At 40.1% G+C, this 24,397-nt stretch overlaps 1 protein-coding gene across 1 annotated transcript in view; it reads left to right on the top strand.

Annotated features, from left to right (window-relative positions):
- Window positions 1-24,397, top strand: part of SDCCAG8 (SHH signaling and ciliogenesis regulator SDCCAG8) — a 247,243-nt gene that overhangs the window by 112,265 nt on the left and 110,581 nt on the right. The window contains 2 exon segments of the mRNA XM_030302262.1: window positions 8,587-8,685; window positions 8,688-8,723. Of these exon segments, the coding sequence (XP_030158122.1) occupies window positions 8,587-8,685; window positions 8,688-8,723 (135 nt within the window).

Raw genomic sequence — 24,397 nt, 5'->3', positions numbered from 1 at the left:
TAGGCTGGCGTGGAGTCACTCTGTTGTAGAAGATAGAAACTGTGACCCTCGGCAAAGCAAATCCACACTCTACTTCAGATCACCACTGCTAACGTCTCATGGAGAAATGCTTCTTCAAAATTAATCTTGGCCAGGGCTTTGCAAATTGAGATCCTTGTGTTTGCCGGTGTGATATTTGATCTAAGCCATCTGAGTTATGTCCTCTTTCAGTGTCTTTGTTATCCATGCCAAATTGTGGGCCAAGAGGTTGTAGAGAGCACATTGCATCATTTCCTCTCCACCTCCTGTAAACATCTACATTTGCTTAGGGAGACAATACACAGGAGAGTGGAAAGACTACAGAGCTTGAGATCAGACGAACCCAGTTTTGAATCCCGGCTCTGCCACTATATAATCTTATGTAAGTTACTAAACGTCTGTAAGCTTCAGTTTTTTCATCTGTAAAACCGGAATAGGATGCTTATTTTTACAAGGTTGTCATGAACACAAAACGAGATTAAAAATACAAAATTTAAAAATATAAAATGCTAACTAAGACAGTGCCTGGCACGTGGTAAGCACTCAAAGATGACGACTGGTATCAGTGTTACTATCTGGTCTGCCATAAAAACATTAAATCAATGTCGTGGGCCCTCAACAATGATAACCACGAATAGAACTTCTAGAATGGTATCAGCAACCTTCCACATCTACACTAAAAAGGGCAACCATTTTTGTCCATTTCCAAAATGACGTTTTAATCTCCTACAATATCCTTTTATTCAAATAGGCTGTTTTTCTAATTGTCTAGGGTGGAGAGTGAGTCTCAGAAACATATTTTGCTATATTCTAGAGCCGTGCTATGGTAGAATTTTCTGTGATGATGAAAACATTTTATACCTGCACTGTCTAGTATGGCAGACACAATCCATATTGAGCACTTATCCTGTGATTAATGCAAACGAGGAACTAAACTTTGTATTTTGATTAAGTTAAATTTTAACAGCCACAGGTAGCTAGTGTAGCTCCAGATGCAACCTTATTAGTGATTTGGTAAAATCACTCTTAGCATCTGCAAGTTAATACAAGTGTCAACTGACAAATACTAAATTTCCAATGAGTATATTCTTTCTACTTATACGGAACTTGACAGAAACTATCATTTCTCTCCCAAGCTATGGGTTACTGTGTCTCATTTTTCAGTATCGTATACAACTTTACTTTCTAAACTTATTCTATGAATTTATCCATTGGTTTCTGAGTGATAAATTCACACTGTCAAGTTTTTTCAGCTTCAAAACCACAAGTTCTTTGTTACTTAACAAGAACTTTGGGTTCCGGTCTTCGTACTGTTCCATTTTTCGCTTTTGTCCCCATTCTCTTCCTCAGTATAATGTATCAGTTACCCCTGTATTAAAAAATTATTACATGATTTTTAAGTCACCATTCTGTTTATTAGCAGGGATAAATCACTGCCATTGGATTAAAATAGTTTATGTGTGCTACTTTATCTTTCCAGGTAAAGTTATCCTTCCAGATTAAGCTGACATATTTTTCAGATGAGTTTTACATTCATTTCTTGGATATTTTTTTCCTTAGGAAATCAAGGAACAAAAATATATACTAGAGCTTCTCCTAATGAAACTCTTTATTTGATTCTCCTTAAATTTATGTAAAAAAATGTTTTTTAATTCTCAGAAACCCACAATGCTTTTCAAATTGCAGGATTGTGAAATCGATATTATAGGTTGCAACCAAAAGTTTTTTTTTTTTTAAAGAAGTGGATAGAATCAGAAGGAATTGGACATATCTGAGTGCTCACACATAGGGCTTCACACATTAATATTGTTTTATGAAATGCTAGTTACATTTAAACATGTGTGTGAAAGTGTGCATGTTTCTGAATTGTTATTGTAAAATGGATTCTTACTATTGTCTTATTTGAAGAAAAGAAAACAAAAAGATTGAAAACCATGGTTTACATGGTATGGTGTGGGGGCAGTAATGTCGAAGATCTGGTTTCAGGGCTTAGGATTACTCTCTTGAACCATTCATTCAATGTCTCTGACCCCAGTTTCTTTTGGAATAAATAGGGACACCTGCCCTATATGCTTATTGCAGTTGTTTTAAGGATCAAATAACATTTAAAGGTAATAGATAGTTGTAAGCACTCCAATTCCTTTCAGTGGTTTGTCAGTCATTTCTATTGAAAAAACTCTATGGCTTAAAATAGCTAACATTTGTGTTCATTTTAACGCAATCTTCAGGTCCACTGAGATTTGGCTGATCTAGGCTGCATTTGACATCAATGGCTCTGCTTCAGGTTATGAGTTTGTGGTGTTGTCTGGGCTGTGGTTTGGGTTTGGTTCTGTTTCACATGTATTTATTCTTTAGTCCAGGCAAAAGGGGTAGCAACTGTCCAGGGCATACTTTTCTTTTTTAAAAAAAATTTTTTTTAAGCTTTATTTATTTTTGAAAGAGAGAGAGACAGAGAGACAGAGTGTGAGTGGGGAGGAGCAGAGAGAGGGAGACACAGAATCTGAAGCAGGCTCCAGGCTCTGAGCTGTCAGCAAAGAGCCCAATGCGGGGCTTGAACTCACAAACCGTGAGATCATGACCTCAGCCAAAGTCGGACGCCCAACCAACTGAGCCACCCAGGCGCCCCCAGGGCATACTTTTCTAATGGAGAATCACTAGAATATGGAAGTGAAGTATTTATGACTTTTGCTTACATTATAGCCACAAAATTTTTATTGGCTAAGTGAAATCACATGGCCAAGCCCAAAGTCATTAGGAAGGGATAGTATATTCCATTCCCAGTGGAAGGGAGATAGAAATGAAATTTTTCTGAACAATAGTCTAAACTGGTAACATTACCTAAAAACCATTTTTGCTCACTACTTCATTCTGAATGTGAAATGACAGCCAGGTATCACCATGCATTTGAAGAAAGCCTCTAACATAGGGGATTGGCTAAAAATGGATGAACAGAGGAAAAGGAAATTGAAACAATATGTAATGAGCAGAGGAGAATATTTAAAATAATATTCTAATAGAGAGATGAGATATATCCATAAGGTAAAAATTGCATGCTATGTAAAACAGTGAAAACAAGAAATATCTCGTGGAAATGAAAAATGTGGTAGAATCTTTCAGAAATTCAGTAGAAGCATTGGAAGATGAAGTCAACACAGTCTTCCAGAAGTTAGAATCAAAAGGTGAGATAGAAAGCATAAGGAAATTAGATTGATAAATCCAACAGAGTGAAAAACCAATGTCGGGAGTTCCAAGAAGAGGAAATACTAAAATGTATGACACAACAATGTTGTTTAAATAATAATACAAGAAAAATTCCCCAGGACTAAGGAGAACACCTCCAGATTGAAAGGTCTACTGAAAAAACCAGCACAAAACATGAAAAAAGGCCATTCCAAGGTCCACACTGTAAAATTGCAAAAATGCCAGGGAAAAGAAATTAATATAAAAGCTTTCAGAACAAACAAACAAAAAATCACAGACTAAAGTATTAAGAATCAGAATGGCATAGGACTTTTCAATTGCAGTGTTAGAATCTTTAACACCAATGGGAGTAACTTCCTAAAATCCTGAGTAAAAATTGATTTCAACATAGATTTTTATACCTAGCCAAAACTGTCAAATGTATAGCTAGAAAAATGGCATTTTCGGGCATACAAATACTTTTTAAAAAGGTATATTCAGATTATTCTTTCTATGAAAGTTGCCTGAAGAATGTACTTTAACTAAAAAAGGACGTAAACTGAAAAACAGGATGACTTACAACCCAGAAAACATGACAACTCTAATAGTAGCATGTCTAAGGCTTGACCCAAGACAGAGATCAACCAGGCCAGACATAAGGCACCAAGAAGATAATATCTAGGGGGAAATTTTAAAAGGAACTGATAACTTATCTGATGTGTTTGTTATCTGAAAAAATAATATTGATGGGTATGTGACAGATCTTTTTGAATATTGGGGAAAAAATGTCAGTTTACCTAGAAAAATAAGCTATTAATGAGTAGACAATTAATTCCAGAAATAATAAAATATTGTACAAAAAATTTAAAATAAGGTTTGTCTTAGGAGTGGAACCAATATTTTCTATACCATAATGTAAAAGAACTATTGACTAAGGATTTAACCAAAATTGTTTATAGGGGAAGATGAGATAGGTATGTTGAGTGACCTAAATTGTTACTGTTTAATGTAGGGAGGTAACAGGTAATGTCTAATATTATAAAATCACGAATAAACATTATAAGTATGTCCTATAAAATATGAAGATACTATCAGAAGAGTGGATCGGATGGGCCATGATGATAGGGCTTGGAGATGGGTGTGGGGAAGGAGCGTGGGCACTGCCCTTCTTTGTTATGAGTAGTTGGGTATTATTTGACTTAGGTAAAGTGAAGTGCTCTGATATGAAAATTTAATAAGTAATAAAAATAAAGTTACATTTGTCTATGATTAAGAAAAAAAACTCTATACTACAGAAGACTATAGATAAGCAGTAAAAAGTCTCCCTTTCTTAATATTCCCATCTGTGGTATGATTGTCCTGAGTTAGCCACTTTAAAAATATTTTTTTTAATGTTTATTTTTGAGAGAGAGAGAGAGAGCACAAGTGAGGGAGGGGACAGAGAGAGAGGGAGACCACAGAATCTGAAGCAGGCACCAGGCTCTGAGCTGTCAGCACAGAGCCCAACATGGGGCCCCGAACTCATGAACCGTGAGATCATGACCTGAGCTGAAGTTGGACACTTAACCAACTGAGCCACCCAGGCAACTGTAGCCCTTTTAACAGTTTCTATTTTTTAGTTGTTCTGGTGGTTACATTCCTTACTGGAAGTACAGCAAAACCCTTGGGTTGAAAGCAAAATTTGTTCTGGAAACTGCTTGTAATCCAAAGCACTTTTATATCAAAGCAAATTCTCCCCGTAGGAAATAATGGAGACTCAGATGATTCATTCCACCACCCAAAAAATCATATAAAAATGATTACCGTACTGTAATATAATACAAAATAATAAAGAAAAATAAGCAAATTAACCTCCATTTACCTTTGAAAACTTTCGTGGCTGGTGTGAGGGAGACAAGAGAAAGGAGGGTTATTGTGTAGGACGACTTTCACTATCACTAATGGACCTTGACTACAGTACAGTATTAATAAACTCTTGTCATATACTGTATTTAATGTAACCGGCAATAAGGCAGCAGAAAAAAACAGTCTCTATCTGCAGGCAGCCTGACCTAGAATGAAGCAAAGCATTTCAAGCTTACTCTTGTATGGAAAAGCAAAGGGCTGTCCTTAGGTTGCTTTGGAAGTGACAATAAAATACACTAGTGCCTATTGTGGTCACCTTCCAACATTCTGAAATGTCACTGATTTCTGCCAAACATCGCGGCCTGAGGGACCCGAGCATCTGAGCATGGGAGATGATCACCCACAATCCTACAGAGAGAGAGAGAGAAAACCATTGGCTCAGTTGTGATCATGTGATGTTCAGCATCGCGTTATCAAGTTAAAATTTATTAGACATATTGCTCATCTTACGGAAGACTCACAGAGCAAATTACTCGCAATCCAAGGTTTTACTGTTTATCTTTAGTGTAAAGCTATCTGGACTTGTCTTTGCCCAGTTGGCCAAGAGATGGCCGCATCAAGTTGCACTGTAGGACCACTGCAGGTTAATAGTGTGCTTTGGGAGTAACGTAACCACTGGCCTATGACTGTGTTGGTCCTTCATCCCTGAACCACTGTATACAGCCAAGGACGCAGCGCTGACCTAGTTGGGTGAGGCAAAGGGTTATCCTGCCAGTGGGAGCATGGCATTTCTGGCAAGAGAAGTCCTCTTCTAACTGTTGGAGTGGTGCCATGGCAGATTTTCCTGACTCAGGGAGTGAGTGTTGAGCCCTGGTCCAGCTGGTTACGCTATTTGTTGATTTTGATTATCTGCACCAATAAGCTCTTTTTCTGCACAGATAATCAGAAGAAGGCAGTAATTTTCATCTAACAAAAATGCTTTTTGCATTTTGAAATTATAATAAAGTTTTATTCAGCTCTCATCAGATTTTTGGGGGAAATTTTATCGAATTAGGTCAGAACTCTTTAGTCCTCTGTGATAGCCATATATCCTTAGGAAGATCATTTTATCTACTTACCACTGTGCTGTTCTTGAAAGGACAGAGAAAAAAAAATCAGCAATAGCAGCACTAGCTGTCTTTTATTCAGCTCTTACTATGTGCTGGACACTCTGCTAACTAGTCATCATCTCATTTTAATCTTTATGATAGCATTCAGAGCCGCTGCAGCCATAACTTCCATTGTGGACTGAACAATCTGATTAACAGTTGAGTGATTCATCCAAGCTCACAGGGCTGGAAAGTGCCAGAGCTGTGGTCGAGCTTATAAAAAATTGTTGCATCTTTTCTTTTTAAGAAAGTTGGGGATTTTTAAATTTTCCATTTCTGTAATTTTTTGGCAGAATTCATAATTCTGGAGTCATCGTTGATGTCTCATGATAGCTTTCCTTTTATTTCCGTATATTCACCATGTTCTCTTATGTTTGAAGTGTCTCTATTCTTATATCGGAATATTGCAACTGTCTCTTCATGGTCTTCCTTCCGCAGTCTCTGCCATCTTAAATTGACCATAAACATTTCTCTCATTGTTTTTAAAGCTCAGCTTCTTCTCTCTTATTGAGTACCTTTTAAAACCATTAATATCTCTCCATTATCTATAAGAAAATACAGCTTTAATTTGTCTAGAATTTAAGACTCTTACAATGCGGTCTCATCTATCATTCCATGAGTTAATGTGCCCTTACCTTCTTTTCCCACTTTTCTTGCCCATGCTAATATATCCCTAATCTGACCTACTGAAGCACAGATTCTCTCTACTGCTCACTTGTTGTTTTCTTATGTGCTTTGTATTTTGATAGTTTTCTGTATATGTATATGTCTCATTTACCATTCTGAATTAACTCCTGAGTATTAGAGATGGAAACTCTCTGAGCCCACCATAATATTCAGTGTGGTTTCTTGCATGTAGCACGTGTACAAAATTAGTGAGTGAATTTTTGAAGTTTTAAAGTCACATATTATTCCGATTCTATACATGTTTGCCTTTGTTAATTTTGTTAAATGTTAGGCAAATAAAACTTAATAGACATTCACGTTTTTTTCATTTCCTTAATTATATTAAATTATGGGATTAGAAATAAATTGGTATAGCTTTATCAGTTTGAAATTTTAAAGAAACCAGGTTCAGTTTCATTTAGTGTTCTAATCTGAAAGATACAGAAAATCTACTCTGAATGTAAGTGATAGGTTCATTATTACATAGGTTTTTAAAATAAACAATATCTGAGAACTTGTAAGTTGTTTTATTAAGTTGCTGGTAATGTACAGTTTTGATGGGTGATAAACTGGATATTTATATGTGATAAATGTCAAAAAAAACAATCATTTAGTTTATCTTCCTGATGCATTAATGTAGTTGGAGCATATTGAGTAATGATATGAGGAAATTCAGATGTACTTAAATACTAAGTTCAAAACACTTAGACATGATTTGTTTTCCAAAAGGAGGATTGCATTTTTGTGAATTAAAATGCTTCTTGCTTTCTGTTGAATTTGAAAATGTTTCTACCCTTTACTTTCCCCTTTATTTTTTTTTCTGGATTTAATAGTCTGAAGATCTATCTTTTATTTTTTGTTAATTTATAGATGTTGTATGATAAATAAATCATTATCCTTTAATGTGTGAACTATTTAAAACTGTGTTCCATATAAGGTATTTTTGCTTCAAAATATTTGAGTTTCAGTAAGATGGGGATAATTTCATCCTGAGACTAGAGAATCATAAATTTTTTATATATCATAAATTTTTATATATCATAAATTTTATATATTTTAGATGTTCATATTTATTAACTGTAGAGTGCTTTGTTGCCTTTTAATGCAATTTTAGTGTAATATTGTTTTTAGTCAGAAATCTCATATACTCTAAAGGCTTGAAGGTTCTCATGCTATATTTTTTTTCCTAAAAGGTATTTTTTTCCAACATAATTGCTGAGCATCATACTGATGCCTTCTTTTTACACCTACATTTTTTTAAAAGGTGTAACAATCTACCCTTCAGTTTGGCTTTCAAAACATCCAAATGAACCATAAATATACCTTTCAGAACAGAGTCACATTATTTGAAGTAAATCACTGCATGTATCTGCTCTAATCTCACAAATGAAAATGTTGTATTTTTAAAGTGGTGACATTTTTTTAAGTTAATACGTTTTTTAAAAGGGACCAAGCCTTAAGAATGAAAGGGCAGATTATCCATTTTGACTACTCTCATTTAATCATTTCATTTCTGAAATTAGACTTCATCTACGATCCAAAAAACCTCACTCATGTGCATTTTTTGGCTGGGTTAATTCCCTTTGTCATAAATGGAAGCTAGCCCCTAAATTTTCTAATAATTTTTCATCCCATTAACATTCATGGCGAAAATAAAATGAGCATAATTTTGAATTCAAGTGCACATAGTTTATACGGATGCTTCCCCCCCGCCCCCTCTCTACCTAAGGAAATAGAGAAATTGAGATTAGAAGTCAGTGAAAGCAAACAGCACTTGGAACGGGAGCAGCAGAAGGCAGCCGGGGCCAGAGAGGCGTGCCTGCAAACTGACCAGATCTGCTGAGCGCGTCCCAGCACCAACTGCACCCACCAGGTACCCCTAATCCCATTACGCGCCAGAGCACCAATTCCATCCACTGATTTTTGCCACCGGCTTCCAAACAGTGTTTAGAGTTCGTCTTAGTCATTCCAATTCACACACAGCTTTCAGGCATTATTAAGAGAAGTGGAGATGTGAAAGCAAAACACCCAGGACATGTGAATGTAAAGTGTGGCAGGGAACTATGATATATTACAAAACCTTTTCATCGGCAATGCCAAATATTTAGGTGATTCTCTATCAAGATGAGCAACATGACATGTTCCTCCTACCACCACCAGTACCTCTCCTGTTAATTCTGTGTCTAATAAAAATGTTGAACTGAAAGATCTGAGGAAATATATTTAGGAAAAGAATCAGATACTGTCAGTGGTGAAAGAGACCCAAGTAGAAGGCATCCCAGATGCAACTAGGATGTAACTGATACAAATAAGGAACCTGAGTCCTAAGAAGGTATAGAATTTAGAGATGGAATCGATTGACACTATTCATGTTCAAACGGTTATTATAACTGTGCCCTGTACCACTGTGGTCTCAAATTACATGGCTCTGTCATGAGGTACTGTGAGGTGATTGTCAATGTTGTGAAACTTTAGTGAACGTATAGCTCAGCCCTGGGTTACGATGAGACATTTTAGGTAGCAAGCGCTGTATAATTTGCTGTGTGGAAAACACACACCACGCGCACACACACACCACACACACACACGCACGCACGCACACAAATGCATATACACAGAAATTCAAATAGAGGTTGTAAAATTTCATATTATCCATATAAGTGGTTTCTTCTCACTTTGAATTCTAGTACGATTTTTCATTTTTCAGATCACGCATTTAGGTTTGTTCAGTTCTTACAGTTTTTCCGTTTTTACAGAGAACTTTGTCTAAATACACATGTAAGTTTATAAGCTTTGATGTGGCTCATAAATTAGAAATCCCTGGTCTTTCATCATAGTAATATGTTGAATTTAAACTACGAGAGGGGACTGATCCCTTTTACATTAATATGACAATGTAATTCTGAGCACGGTATGATAACAGATGGAGGAAAAGCACCACTTGAACAGCCTGCATTTGGAGAAAAAAATATTCTAGGGGTTGGTGAACCTCCCAAAGTTTTGGGTTAGTGTTAAGATGCCTCTAGTTCTGTTAAAATCAAACTTTGTTAAAAACATTTTGTTATGATAATATTCCAAATGGTTGCCAACTTTGCTTTTAAACAATGCAAGAGAAAGAGAAGAAAGAGAGGAGAGAAAAAGAACGAAAGAAAATAAATCATTTATACATGTGTGATATCTGGAAAAATCCCAATAGATAAAACACTTTTTATGAGAAGAAACTGCTTACTCCTACAGAATAATAGCGTTCTTTTCATGCCCGTTCAAAGTGTTGTTCTGTAGACCTGAGAATGTAATGTCAAGATAGTTCCTATGGATTATTTAATCTTAGAAGTTTCGAAATTTAGCTGTGTCATGATAGTTAATAGGTTGTTCTTCTGAAACAACCATTGTGTGCTAAGCACTGCCAACGACAGAAACGGGACAGCCTTTAACGTCTCAGTGTGGCTGGGCTTCAGTAAATAAATATTAATGCTGGTTTTGTTCCCTTCGCCATTCTGTCTTAGAGAGTTAATTTCTGAAGTCGAAGTCCTGTAGGGAGTGTTCCTGCACCGTATCAATTTGTACTGTCTGACAAGACCAGTTTCTTGTAAGAGGAGCATATTTAAGGTACAGCGACTGCTGAAAATGGACTCGTAGTAACTAATTCCTTTGTTCTTGAGGAAAATGGTGTTGCTTGGTTCCATAGAAAGCTTTTTCTGTTGGCTTTATTTACAGCTAGTCTACAGAAATTGAAAACTAGTTTTACAGAAAAAAATTACCCATTTCTGAGTGCAGTACTCTTTTGTAAGCATTTACATTTAGGTCTGCGTTCACGTTTTATAAAATCCACATTCATAAATTTAAAGAGGACAATTAAAAAAGCAAAGAAACTATGTGTATCTCTCTTTTGCTCTAAAAATGGGATGTGGTTGTTGGGCTAAATATTCTGATACACTTTTTTGGGCTTCTTAGAATTTGCTTTCCCTCAACATTCTGGATTGATTCGGTATACTCAAGTGTGTGGCTGAGAAACATTATGTCTTCTTTTCCCATGTAGACCAGTGGAAAATAAATACATCCCACACAGGTAGCTCTTCACTTAGCCTAACTTTAACATTTCGAATGACATAGTCTAAACAAAAGTTTGACATAGAATATGAAAACAATGTTTGTAAGTAATGACAAGATAAGGATGGAGGTGATCTAGGGAAAGGAAACGTATAAACTAGAATATTAATCCGTAGAGCAATCTAAAACAAAAATAACCCATCACTTGTTTGCTATTTCCCTTTATTGTCCACTTGGACTTAAACACGGAAAATAGAGGGGGTGCCCAGCTGGATCCATCACTGGGCATGAGACTCTTGATCTCTGGGTTGTGGGTTCAAGCCCCATGTTGGATATACTGATTACTTAAAAAAAAAAAAAAAAAAAAGGAAAATAGAAATTGAACATTTATGGAAGTACCCAGCTGGTAAGTACAACATTTACTCATCCACCATCTATTTATTGGACACCTAGTATCTTTCAAGTACATTACTTGGTCTTGGGCATAGAGAAAAACATAAGATTCAGTTCTTATCCTTAGGTTGCTCACACTCTAGTACAGAGCCAGCTCTATATATGCAGTTATAGCAGAGGTGTGATAAAAAAGGCAAGTACAGGAATAAAGACTACCACACGGAGCCCACATAGGAAGAAGAATCGGCTCGTTGTACATTGGAGGTGAAGATGAAGGTGAAATGCTTCTGGAAGAGGAGATGTTTGGTAGCTATTGAGATTAATAAGTTCTTGAGTAGCAGTTCTCAAAGTAGAAGAAGGTGGATGAAGGATATATAGTACAGACAGGAAGCTGAGAGGGATATAAACTCTACAATCAGGTTAGATGTTTGGCAGGGGATAAGCCAGGAGAGGCACAACAGGGACCACAGGAAGGCCTTGTGATCGATTCTGCAGTTGGGCCATTCTGAGAGTATTGGGTTACTCTGATGTATTTGAGCAAGGCTGTCGACATGGTCAACTCTTTGGGTTGGTGTTCATACTCAGTCATGTGGAGAGCAAACTCGGAGAGCTGATGTGGGAACATGAGGACCAGTGAGGGCAGAGTCAGCAACTACAGCCTGCAACATGGCCTGTTGTCTGTTTTGGGCCATGAGCTAAAAAGGGTTTTTATATTTTTAAATGGTTAGGGAAAAAAACAAAAGAAAAATAATGTTTTGTGACATGTAAAAATTATATATCCATAACTAAAGTTTTACTGGACACAGCCATGATTATCCCTTATGCATTATGTATTAAGACTATTCTGGCAGAATTGAGTATGGTCCTCAAAACCTTAAAATATTTATCGTCTGGCCCTTGACAGAGAAAATTTACCAACCCCTCAGTTAGGAGGCTGTGCAGTTCAAGGAAGAAGTCAAGATGAGCTTGGACTATAAGGGGTTTCAAATATGTATTTATTTATTTTTTAAAAATTATTTAATTTTTTTAATTTAGAGAGAGACAGAGAGAGTGGGAGACAGGGGCAGAGAGATGAGGAGAGAGAGAGAGAGAGAGGGAGAATCTCAAAACAAGCACTCCACGCTCAGTGCGGACCTGACAGGGGCTTGGTTCCATGACCCTGGGATCATGACCTGAGCCGAAATCAAGAGTTGGACACTCAACCAACTGTGCCACCCAGGTGCCCCCAAATATGTACTTAAAGAAGGTAAATGGAAGTTAATTGTAGATTGGCCAACAAAGAGATGCTTGACAAGGGCCTGGATTCAAATGTAAGTCCAGGGTTAGTAATGAATCCTGGGCATGGCTTTGCCAGTGAAACAAGGAAAATAGCATCTTTAAGAAGCATTTCGGTTAGGGGCACCTGGGTGGCTCAGTTGGTTAACATCTGACTTCAGCTCAGGTCTTCATCTCACGTTCATGGGTTTGAGCCCGTGTCAAGCTCTGTGCTGACAGCTCAGAGCCTGGAGCCTGCTTTCAGATTCTGTGTCTCCCTCTCTCTCTGCACTCCCCCTGTTCATGCTGTCTCTCTCTGTCTCCACTATAAATAAACATTAAAAAAACAAAACAAAACAAACAGGAGGCATGGGGTAGCAAATGAGAGAGGCCAGAATTAAAGGTGACTCCCATGTTAACTGGATGATACCATTAGTTCAACTGGGAAACTTAAAAGGAGTAACAGAGAAAAATAATACAACTGTGTTTTAGGACTTGAGTGGAGATGTGCAGTGCAGGTCCAGTGTGAGGAAGAAAAGGTCAAGACCTGAGACTCTTTGCTGGATGCTTCGACTAAAGCTACTAGTTGTAGCCAAGGAGATGGTGAAAGCACGAGAGGGCCATGCTTGTAGAGTAGGATGGAAAAGAGCCACCAGCCAAGGATACTGAAGGGGACATCAGGGCACAAGAAAACAAAACAGAGGGGCGCCTGGGGACGTCGATGCGCCCAACCTCGGCTCAGGTCATGATCTCAAGGTTTGTGAGTCTGAAGCCCGCATGGGGCTTGTTGCTGTCAGGGAAGAGCCTGCTTCTGACCCTCTGTCCCCCTCTCTCTCTGCCCCTCCCCTGCTCATTCTCATTCTCTCTCTCTCTCTCTCTCTCAAAATAAATAAGGACATATATAGAATGATGCACAGGCTGGAATAACAAAGCCACATGCTTTTCTTAGGGCAGCCCCCTCCCCAGGCGTCCAAGGGACACAAAGCAGAATTTGGGAATCCTTTCCTGGGGCATTCGCTATCTTTGTAACTTTTGAAAAGTTACTTAATTCTTTGAACCTGCTTGCTTACCTATAAAATGAGGTTACAAACTGATTTTTGAGTTTCCTTCTAGCCCCAACAGTCAATGATTCTAACAGTAATTTAAGACACCCCATTATGAAGTGCCTTATTTCCTGACATTAGGCATTTAAATTGCTTGGAGTAGTCTTTGTTTAAGACCTTTCCTTAGTTTGAATTTCAAAGATTTCTTCGAAGCGTCTTTCATGCCTCCAATTTATTTATATTCATCATAACTTAGGCTCTGCTGACCTCTCACAAGGGCCACGGAAACGTTCCCCTGTAACATCCTCCCAGTCTGTTCCTCAAGCCTCTGCCAGTTGAAGGTTTTTAAGCTCTGCCTTGACTCTTTCATCTGCTGCCGAAACCTTCCATTGGGTGGCGCTGCTTCAGAGGGTTCAGACCACTGAGGGTAGTGCGGGGGGGGGGGGGTGGTGGGGGCAGGTATCCAGCCCCTCCAGTTTTTTTCCTTGCTGCGTGCCAGTGACACAGCCAAATTGCACTTTGGGGCTTTTCTTCCCCTGTTGTTGCCTACACTTAGAATACCCCTGTGACCTTCTCTAGCCCTATTGTAATCTTACCTTCCTTTCCAGGTCTGTCCAAAGTCCTGAGTTTTCCACTGTCACCCTCCCAGATGGCCCTGCCACAGGGGAGCACATTTCCCTCTGAATCTTCCTTCCACTCAGAGCTGAAGGCTCTGCCCCTGAGTGAATCCCTCCAAACAGGGACAGGGACAGTGAAAATCCGAAAAAAATGAATTAATACTCTGAAGGCTTTTAAGTACTTGCTTTTCTTCCCTTCTGGAATGAGGGTGGGAGGTCTTATTAATGTTCAATTTCTCCAAGCACCTGGCTCAGCCCTTTGCGAAGAGTTAGAGCTTAGTAAGTCATTACGGGGACGGCCAGTGTTTTGCAAGTTTATGACTGTTCTTTCAACAGTATTAATACAGATATAGTATATTGATATGCTGAACATAATTATTATATTAATATATTGATATATTAATATAATTCAGTACATTGATACACTAAACTATATCAGGGTAAAAATGTAAGATGGAGATAAGATGGAAATAGCTTTTTGTTTTCATTTTTAACTTTGTATGAACATACATGTTTATAGCAGGATCAAATGATAGACATTCTGACAATTCAAGTAGGGTTGATAAAGTATACCACGGCTCTCACCTAAATATGCTCCCTTAAAAACCTCTCTCTCTCTTTCCCTCTTAAACACACACACACACTTCCAAATTAGCATTTTTTGTGATTGAGAGGTGGCCCCTGAAAGCAGTGCCTAATAAACATGATCAATAAGTGTATATAGCCTAACATACATGAAAACAAAAGCGAGGCTTCCTTCTTCCAGTTATGTCTTTATTACTAGTCTTATTCAAATGACTTCTTCCTTTTCCATAACAAACTTTCAAACACATCTTAAAATATCTGCTCATTTATTTGCTCATTCCACGTGAAGCATATCCTATCACAAGACACTGTGCCAGGGATGTTAGGAGGCAGAAATATAAAATAGCTTCAGATGCTGGCCCTCAGAAACTTACAGGCTGCTAGGGAAGAAAAGAAAATACACAGAGTTGGTGAGATAAATGAAAAGATCCAGAGGGGAGATTCCAGATAAAGTATTACAGGGACAGAGAACTGGACAGCGTCTTACGAGCTCAGCAGCATTTTGGAAGCAGGAAAATGGGAACGATGGGCATTCTGGGTAGGGGTGCACCTGTATATACGAGAGTGAGTTAAATACACACAACTTGTTGTTTAAATATCTAAGAGTATCAGTCTCTGAGATGAAGAATATATCCATCTTAAGATCTACCTGGAACCATGCTACATGTGGTGGCTCTTTCAAAAATAAGAATAGGGGTAGTGGCTAGCGGCAGTGGCCATCACTTACCGAACCCCTTCTGTGTTCCAGGATCTGAGCTCAGAGCTTTAATTTGGTACCTCCCCCGTTACAGCTGTATAAGGTACAGGCTGTTTTACAGCTGAGGTAGGCAGGGTGCAGAGAAGTAAAATGATTCATCTAAGGTCACACAGCTGACATGTTACAGAAGCAGGTTTTCAACCCCAGCAGCTTGCCTGGCACGCCTTGTGCCATTATCCATCCCGCTGTATTTCTGTGTAGATTACCAGGAAAAGGATTCATGCAGTTGTCCCCGAAAATACAACTGAAGAAATCAGCGGTGTAAATTTATGCTAGAAATAAGTGTTAGCTGCTCCCTTGTACACTGATATAAATACATGTCAGTGTGTTTTAATCTTGGCTTGGGTTTTTCGTAGGAAACAGTGTTTTCAGGTCATTATTTTGCCTTAGTCACTTAACATGTTATAATACAACTCTCATTCTCCTTCACTTTCTTCACTTCATTTTTACCCAAGAGGAAGGAGGGGCCTTTATAAAAAAAGTGGAAATTCCTTCACATATTTGCTTTCGACATGTCCAAACATTTTTACAGAGCTCCTGGATTTCAATCCCTCTTGCAAGACTATCATTTACATCCATGCGGGTAGATTACTTTATGATACAATGTGTTAAAACAACCCATTTCAGAACGTTTATATGATTGTTGTTACACGCTTCTCCATCCCTACTGTACCTGTATTGAAGCATATTCTTTTGAATCCTGCATCGTTTTCTCAGATCCGATCTGGAGGGGAATTACTGCAGGAAGCCTTCTGTTTACTTTCCAGAGAATTTAGAACTTGAGTGGCTCTACATGCAAAACACAAGGGAGACCAACCTGCCATCAAACGTGCAGGCTGAAGCTTATCTCAGCAGGGCTACCTTTCAAATGTTTATTTCCTCTTTTATATAAATGATGTTTTCAGTGATACATACTTCAAAGACTTTCTCAGAGCAGGAAGCTCCGTGATGCCCATAAAATGGGTATTCTGCTCTTCCCTCCTTTCCAGACCCAAAGGGGGAAGATCTGACCTATGACCTGGAGAGATATTAACGTGAAATGTAGTATCTGTATCTTTTTGAAATTGAGAAAGGGTACAACAGGTTTTCCTGTTACGGTGGGCGGGTTACTTGGGGAAAGGTGATTAAGCTTCCTTTCCAGAACGTTGGAGAGCATTTAGCTTCCTTCCACATAATAATTATTGCAAATGCTTGTCGAATGTCAGGACTCTGGTTGAGGTAATTCCCAGAAAGAGGGAATTGATTAGTCTGATAATCAGCCCACGTAAAATCGTAAAATCCGGACGCAGCTGGCCTCGGGCTTTCTTGGAGCAGGGACTCGGGGGTCACACCAGTCTGCTGTCCTTCCCTGCCAATCACAGGGCTGGACCTCTTTCTGAATGTTGCCTCCTCCTTTCAGGTTCTTCCACACCATGGAGCCACGTCCTTCAGTCTGAACTGGAGGTGGACGGCATGCCCTTGATGGCAGACTGTAAGACTGGGGCATCCTGGCTTGTCCTCTTCCAGTTGCACAGCCACTCCTTGGATGCACACGGGTCATGTGCACACACACCCTTTTGGGTGCTGGGGGCCTGGCAGTCTCAGCAGAAGTGCCCGAGGAAGGGAGGAGAGTTGCACTGAGCAAGGAGAGGCGCTCTGACTGGGGAGGAGTTCTGTGCAGGGTTGCTCTGTGGTTTTAAGTGGAGAACTCTCAGAATACAAAAAGAGAGATGTAAAGGATGCATAAATGAGCATCTAGCACTAACCAGGCGCTGTGCCTGACTCCTGACAGCCTTGCGGCATGAAGTGTGGCCTGTAAATTACGAGTCTGCAATAAATACAGAAATGGAGTGTTTGGAAACTTTTAGTTTGTTTAAGTTTATTTATTTATTTTGAGAGAGAGAGAGAGCACGAGCAGGGGAGAGGCAGAGGCAGAGGGAGAGAGAGGATCCCAAGCAGGCTCTGCCTGACGTGGGGCTCAAACTCACTTACTGTGAGACCACAACGTGAACTGAAACCAAGAGTCAGACACTTCACCAACCGGGCCACCCACGCACCCCGCAAACTTTTACTTTAAATTGCCACATTATCCAGTTATCCAAGTGCATGATCAGTGACCTTTATTTTTTTGTATGTTTAAATTTTTTTTTAATTTTGCAGTAATTCATTTTTAGTCCATTTTATAAAACCAGTGCTTTGCAAAGAAAAATTAAAAAAACAAAAAACAAAAAACAAAAAACACCTTTCAGGGCACCTGGATGGCTCAGCCAGTTAAGCATCTGACTTCCACTCAGGTCATGATCTCACATTTGTGAGTTCAAGCCCCGTGTCGGGCTCTGTGCTGACAGCTCAGAGCCTGGAGCCTACTTTGGATTCTGTGTGTGTGTGTGTGTCTCTCTCTACCCTTTCCCTACTCACACTCTCTCTCTCAAAAATAAATACACATTTTCAAAAATTAAAAAAGCAAAAAGCTTTCACACAAGAAGCTTGCACACTCTGCCTTCTCAGACCTTAGAGGAAGCCGGAGGAAGCTGAGGCATGAAATCCTGCAGCCGGGTAGGAAGGAAGGGGCCCGAGTGGAAGAGGCAGGCTTCGAACCAGGCCCGTCAGACTCCAGAGCCTGTGCTCTGAGGCTCCTGTTCACAAATAAGTGCGAAGACGTATTTCAAAGCTAAGTAGAAATGCCCTTTGGGTTGCGGAACCTCAGTTCATAGGCCAAGAGGCGGGTCTCATGAACCACGTTTGGCCTCTGGCTCAGGGGAGCAAATTGTCCGTAAACGTTGAATAACTTTGCCTCTGTTCTTTATTGTTAGGGGAAATTAAGAAGGAACTGTTCTCATTTTCAGGTGACAGACGGGTTCAGGCCAACAAACCAAACTCCCAACCTCTCCTCATTTGCAAAGGAGAGTCTAGAATATTGACGTGCCGTCTTGCTCAGTGAACTTCAGTTTTTTGGGTTTTTTTTCCCCTCCTGAGTTTTATTGAAGAATTTTTAGCCTCCAGTTTCCATTTAAAAGTTAAGCTTATTTTTTTTTCTTGTGCTCCTTTCATGAATAAATTAAGCAGAGAACGTGTCAAAAATACTTTTAAATGGATATATGTGCAACCAACATCCTCAAGTCTTGAAATAGATGGCCTTGGGACTGTTTTAAATTGCATCCTCTTTCCCTTCCCCCACCTGGTACCCGAGAGAACAGGCTGTCAGAGAGCCAGGAAAGCAAAGGCGTTTCATTTTGCCCTGGTGGACACCATGTTGCCTGAGCCCCCTCTCTCCACCTGTTTGATGGACTAAGAACCGGGGTCTCGGGGCAGCCCCGGGGCGGGAGAGGTTGGAGTCAGACGCTGCCAGAGAACGTGTGTCTGCGGGTTCTGCTTCAGTTTCCCTGGCTCGCTCGTCTCGGCTCCGTGAAGCCCGAATGTGTGTGCAATGAAAATCGACGCTGGGGATGTCTCTTCTTCTCCCCTGCCACACAGGCCCACAGCCTGGAGCATGGTGGTGGTGGCAGCCAACTCATTTTCTGGAGAAGCCCAGAGGAAACAGAGAAAGGACTGCCCACAGCACTTGCCTGACTCAACAACAATGAACATCAAGTTCAGTGAAAATAGGAGGGGGGGGTGCGGGGAGAAACAGGCTAAAACAAAATACGGTGGTTTCAGTACCTCTAAATAGGAATATTTTTCTAAAAGAGAGCTCTGATCTCCAATATTCATTTAAGGTAAATTAAAACAATGTAACTTGACGTCTAATTTCTTCTTAAACACCTCTTCCTAATTGGAAGTGTTGCCTAGACGAATTACCAGGCATTACTTACTTGTTATTTAATGTTTTCCTGATACCCACGAGTAGATTATATTGTGATTCATTGATGTGAAATGTTGAAATCAAAGCTCATTTTTAGGATCCTGAGAAAGGAAGAGGTCTGAGGAATATCCAGTTTCACTCAGTGCCCACCTGGGGCCATGTCTCACCAGGGACCAGGGCCCAGTGCAAGTTAAACATGTTTTTATTAAGCTACTACTCTGTTAGATCGGCTTAGCAGACAGTGTAGCTCCCTGAGTTCAGGAGCTCAGAGCGGACACCAAATGGGTCAGAAAGCATTTGGAAGCAGTGTGTAAAGCTGGTATCCAGCTGAGGGGAACACTGTTCCACCTTGGCTCTGGGTGACCTCTCCACAGCGGGCCCCAGTCACCTGAGGGAGGGCAGAGAGCCAGGCAGAGTATGAAGGGATTCCTTAGGGAGGGCACCAGTGTCTGGTCACATATCCCTCCAACACCTGTATTGTGTCTACCCCCCCCCCCCCCAAGAAGCCTATTTCCAGCCAGATTTACCAAAAGAATCCAGCCTGTGTCAAGAGTGTAATTATTCTAAATATAACTATACCAACAAAAGAAGGATATCAAACAAAGTTAACAGGTCACTATTGGGATATATGCAAAGGGTGGAGGTGGGGGCGGGGTGTTCAAGATGAGGCATTAAGAGTGGGTTTTAGCAGGTTCAAGGTTGGTTTCCCAGCAGCTAGTCTGAAGTGTGGTTCACCAGCCTGGGCAGAGCTTGACTTTCACACTAGCGCTGGTTCTGTTTCTGAGGATCTCCTGTCCCCTTGGGAAGAAGTCTCCCACCGTACTTTATTTACTACAGATCTTAACTGTAATTTTAGGAGGATAAATGTGAGCATGAATATCACTGAGACGCAATCAGGGCTCTGTAAATCTTGAGGCGTCACTCATCTGCTCAGGGATGACGCCACCGATGCGAACTCGTGTAAAATAAATTCGTTAGCAGGCACAACGCGTTGCTCAGTCTAGAAAACTTCAGGGCCATTGAGGCAAGGTCAGATTAGGCAAGTCCTTTTATGGCAAGGCGGTGGTGGTGACAAGTCAGGGACACCGAGAGAAAGTATTGTTAAATATACGACTTCCCGTGTGCTCACTCCTCAATGGCTCTCTTTGTCTTTGGAGGAGAACCACCTTGCCACTCCCGACAGCAACTGTTTGTCAAACAAGGAATAATGAAAGTGGCCCCTGCAAAGTTGGATATCTTTAAGCTCTGTCCTTACTGCACTGATGATGGCAGTCCTGGATTCTGAACCTGTTTCTGAAATAAAGCATTGATTCAGGATCTGTCGCTATTGCATAGGTCCACAGTGTTTGGCTGAGGAAAGATGATGATTACATTAAGGAACGATAGAATGCATGCACGGTGGAAACAGAGCCCATTTCGGAACCGTAGAGGAGCCCCGATTCAGATCTTGTGCTCAGACTGATTTGCACAAAGGGTTATCTGTTCAAAGTGGAAGAAAGAATGACAGCATGAGACAACTCACGTAACTAATAAACTTTTGAGACGCTGTTTCCTATGTTTGCTTTTCATTAACTTCGGGAACGGTTGCGACGTTGTTGTGATTCAGTCAACATTTATTCCTATCTGTTTTTCATATACAAAGGCTTAGGGATGCCAGAAAATAAACTGTTAACGGAGAATTAACTTCTTTGGCACGCTCTCATACTTATCTTCCAAATTAAAGAAAATGAAATGGGCAGAAACAGAGTGTAGATTACCTCCTTTTTGTCAAAAATGGTGGGAATTTGAAAATTAATAATAAAAAAGGGAACAGATGCAGTAACATGCCAGAGGGAGATTAATGTGGAGAGTAAAATCTGTGAGCAACAAAACTGAAGCAAACTGAATCAGTGGGAGGTGGTTGTACAATCAAAATCAGGATAAAAGAGAAATTACAAACAACCCTGCACTTGTCAAAGTAGTAGTAATGAAAGCCTGACTCTGCCAGCAGTGAGAACCTGTGTTAGCACTTTGGGGTAAGGACGGTAGCCGGGTGCCAGGTAGGAGGGCAGTGTTAGGTTCCTGGGCAACAGCCATCTTGTGTCGAACAGATGGCGCCGAAAGCTGGCAGGGGAGGGGCTCCTTAGCAGAACTAATCAGACAGTAACAGATAGGGCAGCTGGGAAGACTGACCACAGAGAGGGAGTCTGCGGGGTAGCCGAGTGCCATGATGTCTGCAGTGGTGTGCCCATTGGTCTGAGATAAGACCTTGCAATGTCTTTCCCATCCACGGAAGAGCAGGAACTTTTGTTCGAGAAGAAAAATGGAGTGGAACGGTAGCACAGTTGGGGGCGGGGGTGGGTTCTCGGGGTAGGGACTGAGAAGGGAAGACTGGGCCATCTCGAAATTTGCGGTGGGGGGCTGCAGTCCCGGCCTCCACGCAACCTTGGTTTTCGCCGCCTGTGCCCTTCCGCCGTCCTGATGTGTCCAGGGTGGCAACGTGGAATGATCACTTTATGTATTTTATGCATCAGAGAGTTTCCGGGATCAAGGCTGTACTTACAATCAGAGGAGACTCTTTGCTGTGATTTCTACCACCCAGGTCTCTAACAAATGAAAACCCAAACCAACATACGATGCGTGCGTTTGTGCTTGGTGATTTCTCATGACCTGATTCATACCGTTCTCGATTCAGAGCAGCTCGCCTTCTTTTCTTTCCCCTGTAACTGCGGGTTGAACGTCAACATGTTGGGCATAAATCCGAGCCCCAATCCTTAAAACAAAAGTAAGATTAAGTCTTTCTGAAAGAAAGGAAGGTGAAAACGATCTATTAAATTCAATAACTTATTAAGGAATCCTTTCTTTTCAAAATCTAGAGTTGGGACCTTCAGGTTAAAACTATTACTTTAACAAAGAAATGCAGATCTCCTACATCTGTTTTTGAACTAGTATATTTCTCTCTCTCTCTCTCTCTCTCTCTCTCTCTCTCTCTCTCTTTTTGCAGAAGCTTTGTAGCTTGGCTCAATTTATTCATTTTGGAGGGGGAGGGGGAAACGTTACCAGGATTTGAAATAGGTGGTATAACATAGCCATATGCTATTTATGCAGCAGTTTCTGCAATAAATCTAATTTGGTCCTGTCAAAAAATTAGACTTATTTGATACAGCAGCACATTAGTAAATGATTGTGGCAGATTTAAAGTTGACATTTAGTCTCTCCTCACTCTGAACAGAATCTCGCAGATCTGCCTCTTCCCCCTTGATCGACTCTATGAAAATGTCTCAGTTCTTTGTCCTGCGGTCCTGCAGATATTTTCACATCCAAGAGAAGGTCTTGCCTTAAGGTAACTGAGGAAGGGGGCGGAAGAAGGAATAGCCTCTGTTTTTAAAAGACTCCGTGAATAGATGGGCAGAAAAATCAATACACCAGAGGAAAACTCATTGTGTTTTCATCATGTTCAGTTCTTAGAAAAGCAGAACTGTTAGTCTCATTCAGAATGTAGATAAATTAAGGAAGGTCAAGTTCTCTGTTACGGAGTTGAAATATTTTTACCTTCCGTCCTACGTCCACATGCTGTTTGAGGAAAACTCCTATCAGAGAATGCGGATGACATCAGCTCTCTGCCTTTACCTAGCAGGGCCCTTAGAAGCTGCTCCACTGCTGTCTCCTGCGCCCTGGCACAGCCCTGCCTCAGTGCCGCTCGATTTTTCCTGTAAAATGTGTGTTTCAGGTGTTGGTATCAAACTATCTCCAACTTTCTCCCAGCTTTTCCGTTTAAAACATAAAATAAGCCTAGTACACATTAGGCAGATGAATGTTAACAGTATTCTCTGAATTCCTTCCATGAGTCCCTTTGGAAAAGTAATCGAGATATTCTTTCCCTTTCCTTTTTCTTACGTGCTTCTGGAGGGGAGAAGTGTGTGCGCGTGTGCACATTCCCGCATCTGTGCGTGAGCATAAGTGATGTGAGACTGAGTGGTTTTTCATTTGTTTACATTCTTACCATATACATTTTCCGAAACCAGCCTACGAGTGTGTTTCTGAAACGCAGTCAGCTAAGAATGAAGCGTTCCTTCACGGTGATTTAAGCATCCCTGTGAAACTGGCATTCTGCTCACACCTCTTTCTTGTATATAGCAAAGCAGCCCATGGAAGTGATCAAATTACCGGGACTCTTTCCGTGCTATTCAGAAGCAGGCATCCAGGTAACCGAACTACCCTCAAGCACAGATCACGCTCCAGGGAAAAAAAAAAAAAAAAATGCCCAGAAAAAGAGCAGACAAACCTGCCGGGTGAATTAGACGCTAGTTCTGAAATTTCCTCCACACGAAAATTATTTAGAAATCACGTTTTGGGGGAATTGAAAGAAGGAAGCACCTCAAAGAATCCACATTTTGCGTCCAAAAATCCACATATTAAATTACATAATATATGTTAGATCAGAGTGATTTATAGGACATAGGGCACTTTGGAGATTCGTAATAAAATTGAAATTCGAGCTAAAAAAGAATGTTCTCAGCCCTCGGATTTGAAGCTGTCTCTGTCGGGTTTTGTTTTGGCTTTTATATTTAGCATCACAACAGTTTTCCTTAATACATCTGAAGAATTGTTCTGAGAAAGTCTTTTTTTGTAAATTGTAAATATTTAATCAATCAAACCCTTAAGATTCATATTTTAAATTACTTGTTTTTAGACTGCTTTTATTAATAAAACCTGCTTGCAATTTTATGTCAATGGCAAAAGCCTCAATTTTTATCTTTTCTGAAAAGGAGTCAGAAAATTTTCCTGACTTGATTAATGGTACTTAATAAAAGCCTGTACAATAGGATTAAGTCTTGGGATAATTCTTCCAAATGTAAAAGCAGCTTATGAACGAAGTACCATCCAGGTTTACAGTTAGCTTCACGTTTGTAACAGTGCTTTGGCTAAAATTTGTGCCATCTACTTCCTCCTAAAAAAAAAAAAAAAAAAAAGTGATCTCCCTTTTTCTTCTAAGAAAATTGAATCGAGTCTTTGGTCTGTCTTTTTCCTAAAGAATACAGTTGCCTAAAATACCGGTAAGGAATTCAGCATCAAGTGAT

Source organism: Lynx canadensis, chromosome F1, assembly GCF_007474595.2.
Source record: "Lynx canadensis isolate LIC74 chromosome F1, mLynCan4.pri.v2, whole genome shotgun sequence".
Lineage (NCBI taxonomy): Eukaryota > Metazoa > Chordata > Mammalia > Carnivora > Felidae > Lynx > Lynx canadensis.
The sequence above is the reverse complement of the archived record's forward strand: the minus strand, read 5'-3'. Positions and strand labels throughout refer to the sequence as shown.